Raw genomic sequence first — 4,242 nt, 5'->3', positions numbered from 1 at the left:
TCACTCACAGAGCAATTCTAGGCAGTGCACGGTTAAAAACGTAAAAACCATATAAATATTGTACCCCTAGAAGGCAATTAATACAAGAATAGAATAAAGTATGACGGGGGTGGTGGGTAGCTCTTCAAGTCCCTAACAATTTTTGAGGTTGCGTGCTCTATGCGCACCCCAAGCAAGTTGGCAGAGCCAGGCCTTCAGGTACTTGACACTTTATCAAGGTTTCTGAGACAGCCAGCACTCCAAGGGTTGGACTACAGCTCTCATCACCCATATCCATCTACACTGGTTGATGGGAGTTGTAGTTCAACATTCAGGTGAGCACTTAGCTGAGGAAGATGAACATAAACTCTGTATGTTCTTTTAAAAAAAACCCAAAATACAAAGACTCACATACTGGGTTAAAAATAAAAATGTTCTTTAGGAATCAAGAAAACATGCTAAATGTGTAAGACACTGCATCAAATAAAGTTCTCCAAAGAACCGTACTTCTTCTATCTTTGATCTGGCACCCCATATTTGACATCAGGTGTTGATAGTCTGTGGCTTCTGCAAAGCGTTTCTTAGTTTATCCAGTGCTCTGTGGAGGGCAGCTTTCATGTCTGCATTCCTTAGGCTATATACGAAGGGGTTGAGCATGGGGGTCACCACAGTGTACATAACAGTGGCCACCTTGTCCTTGTCCCCAGAAAATGAAGAGAGTGGCCGGAAATAGACCCCAATTGCGGAACCATAGAAGAGGGTCACAACAATCAGGTGAGAAACACACGTTTGGAAGGCTTTGCTCCGACCTTGGCCAGAAGGAACCCGAAGCACAACTTGGACAATGCGAATGTAGGAGACAAGAATGAGAATGAAGTTGCCAATAATAATTGTTCCTCCTTCAAAGAAACTCAACATTTCACTGAGGCTCTTATTAGAGCAGGCCATCACCACTAAAGGCTGGAAGTCACAAAAGAAATGAGGTATCACGTGATGATCACAGAAGGAAAGCCTGGACATCAATACAGTATGCAGGAGGGCATGAAGGTGGGCCAACAACCATGCCACAAACACCATGACATGACACTGCAGTGGTTTCATCAGCAGAGGATAGCGTAATGGCAGGCAGATGACTCAAGTAGTGGATGGCCCCACTCACATCGGGGGTGGCACACTGGACCTGATTTTTGTCTCTGGTCAGTGGTCGAGAGATCTGGACTTAAAGGAAATAGTCATTGAACCTTTGTCATGGTCAGATCACTCTCTCCTTCGCCTGGACTTTCTGACCGCTACCCAACACCGCAGGGAGACGGAACCATTACGTTGGTACCGTCCCAGGCGCCTGATGGACCCAGAGAGGTTCCGGACGGAGCTTGGGCCACTTCCTGAGGATCTGGCTCACGGCACGGCAGAGGAACTGGCTGCAGCCTGGGAACGGGCTGCGGCCGGGGCTTTAGACCGTGTCGTGCCTTTGCGGCCTCTGACCCGGCGTAGGTCCCAACCGGCTCCTTGGTTCTCCGAGGAGCTGAGGGGGATGAAACGCCGGAGAAGACGCCTAGAGAGTTCCTGGAGGTCCAGCCGTTCAGAGGCTGATCGGACACTAGTTAGATCCTATACTAGGACCTACCTAGTGGCACTGAGGGATGCGAGGCGTTGCTACGCCTCCTCCCTCATTGCGTCGGCAGATAACCGCCCAGCTGCCCTGTTCCGAGTGACCCGCTCCCTCCTTCACCAGGGGGAGCGGGATGACCCGTTACAGGGACGTGCTGAGGAGTTTAACGGTTATCTATACGATAAAATCGTTCAGCTGAAGGACGGTCTGGACCGAGATTGCAGCGATTCGGATGAGACGTCTGAGGGCGGTCTTGGTGATGTTGTATGGGATGAGTTTGACCCTGTGACTCCCGAGGACATGGACAGGTTGCTGGGTAGATTGAATGCCACCACATGTTTACTGGACCCGTGCCCCTCCTGGCTGGTGCTGGCCACTCAGGAGGTGACACGAGGCTGGCTCCAGGGGATTACGAGTGCTTCCTTGTTGGAGGGAGTCTTTCCGGCCGCCTTGAAAGAGGCGGTGGTGAGGCCCCTCCTCAAGAAGCCTTCCCTGGACCCGGCTGTTTTAGGTAATTATCGTCCAGTCTCCAACCTTCACTTCGCGGCGAAGGTTGTAGAGAGTATGGTGGCATATCAGTTCCCCCTTCACCTGGAGGAAACTGTCTATCTGGACCCGTTCCAGTCCGGCTTCCGGCCCGGTTACAGCACTGAGACGGCTTTGGTCGCGTTGGTGGATGATCTCTGGAGGGCCAGGGATAGGGGTTACTCCTCTGCCCTGGTCCTATTAGACCTCTCAGCGGCTTTTGATACCATCGACCATGGTATCCTGCTGCGCCGGTTGGGGGGATTGGGAGTGGGAGGCACCGTTTATCGGTGGTTCTCCTCTATCTCTCCGACTGGTCGCAGACGGTGTTGACGGGCAGAGGTCGACCCGCGGCGCCTCACTTGTGGGTGCCGCAGGGTCGATTCTCTCGCCTTCTGTTCAACATCTATATGAAGCCGCTGGGTGAGATCATCAGTGGCTTCGTGTGAGGTACCAGCTGTACGCTGATGACACCCAGCTGTACTTTTCCACACCGGGCCACCCCAATGAAGCCGTCAAGTGCTGTCCCGGTGTCTGGAGGCCGACGGGTCTGGATGGCGAGGAACACGCTCAAGCTCACTCCCTCCAAGACGGAGTGGCTGTGGATGCCGGCATCCCGGTACAGCCAGCTGAGTCCGCGGCTGACTGTCGGGAGCGAGTCATTGGCCCCGATGGAGAGGGTGCGCAATTTGGGCGTTCTCCTGGATGAACGGCTGTCTTTTGAAGACCACTTGACGGCCGTCTCCAGGAGAGCTTTCCACCAGGTTCGCCTGGTGCGCCAATTGCGCCCCTTTCTAGACCGGGATGCCTTGTGCACAGTCACTCACGCCCTTGTGACGTCTCGTCTGGACTACTGCAATGCTCTCTACATGGGGCTCCCCTTGAGGGGCATCCGGAGGCTACAGTTAGTCCAGAATGCAGCGGCGCGGGTGATTGAGGGAGCCCCTCGTGGCTCCCGAGTGACACCTATCCTGCGCCGGCTGCACTGGCTACCTGTGGCCTTCCGGGTGCGCTTCAAGGTGTTGGTGAATGTCTTTAAAGCGCTCCATGGCATAGGGCCGGGATACTTACGGGACCGCCTGCTGCTACCGAATACCTCTCACCGACCGTGCGCTCTCACAGAGAGGGCTCCTCAGGGTGCCATCGGCGACAGTGTCGTCTGGCGACACCCAGGGAAGGGCCTTCTCTGTGGGGCTCCGCCCTCTGGAACGAACTCCCCAGGACTTCGTCAACTTCCGGACCTCAACCTTTCGCGAGCTTAAAACCTATTTATTCATCTGCGCTGGACTGGGGTAGTGTTTTAATGTGTTTTAATGGGTTTTAATGGGTTTTTAGTTCCAAATTTTAATTCTGGCCAATTTTAATAAGTTTTTTAATTGTATTTTTTAATCTGTATTTATAGTATTGTATTTTTATTTGGCTGTGAACCGCCCTGAGTCCGTCGGGAGAAGGGCGGTATACAAATGTAAATAATAAATAAATAAAATAAATAAATAAAAAATAAATAAAGCGATCCAGTGCCATGGCGCCCAGCAGGAAGTTTTCAGTGATAGCAAAGGCCAGAAAGAAATACATCTGGATCATGCAGTTAGTGAAAGCAATCTTCTTGCAGCCTGTGTGGAGATTGTGCAACATCTTGGGAATCGTAGTTGAGGTGAAGCAGACATCCACAAAGGAGAGGTGACTGAGAAAGAAATACATAGGTGCATGGAGGAGCCGGGCATCAGAACGGATCAAAAAGATGATCAGCAGGTTCCCAGTCATGTTGAGCAGGTACAGAACGAGGAAGATAACAAAAAGGAAGCGCTCCTGTTCTGGCCGAGTAGACAAGCCAAGGAGGAGAAAGTCAGGGCGGCTGGTGTTGTAATTATCATGATCCATGGATCTGAAAATTGATGGATTTTCAGAGAAAATTAATTGAATGCCAGGAGAAGCAAGACTACCGATGCATTAACCTTTCTCCAGGTCTCCTTTTGGCATCAGTAACCATCATTTTGCTGGTGAACTTTCTGTTCTGTTTTACATTCCAATCAAGATATAACCAATGTATAGCACAATAGCAACCACAGGCAAACAGGCATGGGCTGCAAAAATCCAGAAGGCCATCTGATGGCAAAAAGAAATAC

At 51.3% G+C, this 4,242-nt stretch overlaps 1 protein-coding gene across 1 annotated transcript; it reads right to left on the bottom strand.

Annotated features, from left to right (window-relative positions):
* Positions 1-522: 522 nt before the first annotated feature.
* Positions 523-3,997, bottom strand: LOC131190624 (olfactory receptor 1L4-like). Its single transcript, XM_058167970.1, has 2 exons — positions 3,621-3,997; positions 523-1,114 (listed from the first exon to the last, which is right to left on the bottom strand). Exons 1-2 carry the CDS (start codon positions 3,995-3,997, stop codon positions 523-525), a joined length of 969 nt encoding a protein of 322 aa, XP_058023953.1.
* Between the last annotated feature and the right edge of the window lie 245 nt (positions 3,998-4,242).

This window comes from Ahaetulla prasina, chromosome 2 (assembly GCF_028640845.1).
Source record: "Ahaetulla prasina isolate Xishuangbanna chromosome 2, ASM2864084v1, whole genome shotgun sequence".
In the NCBI taxonomy this organism is placed as follows: domain Eukaryota; kingdom Metazoa; phylum Chordata; class Lepidosauria; order Squamata; family Colubridae; genus Ahaetulla; species Ahaetulla prasina.
The sequence above is the reverse complement of the archived record's forward strand: the minus strand, read 5'-3'. Positions and strand labels throughout refer to the sequence as shown.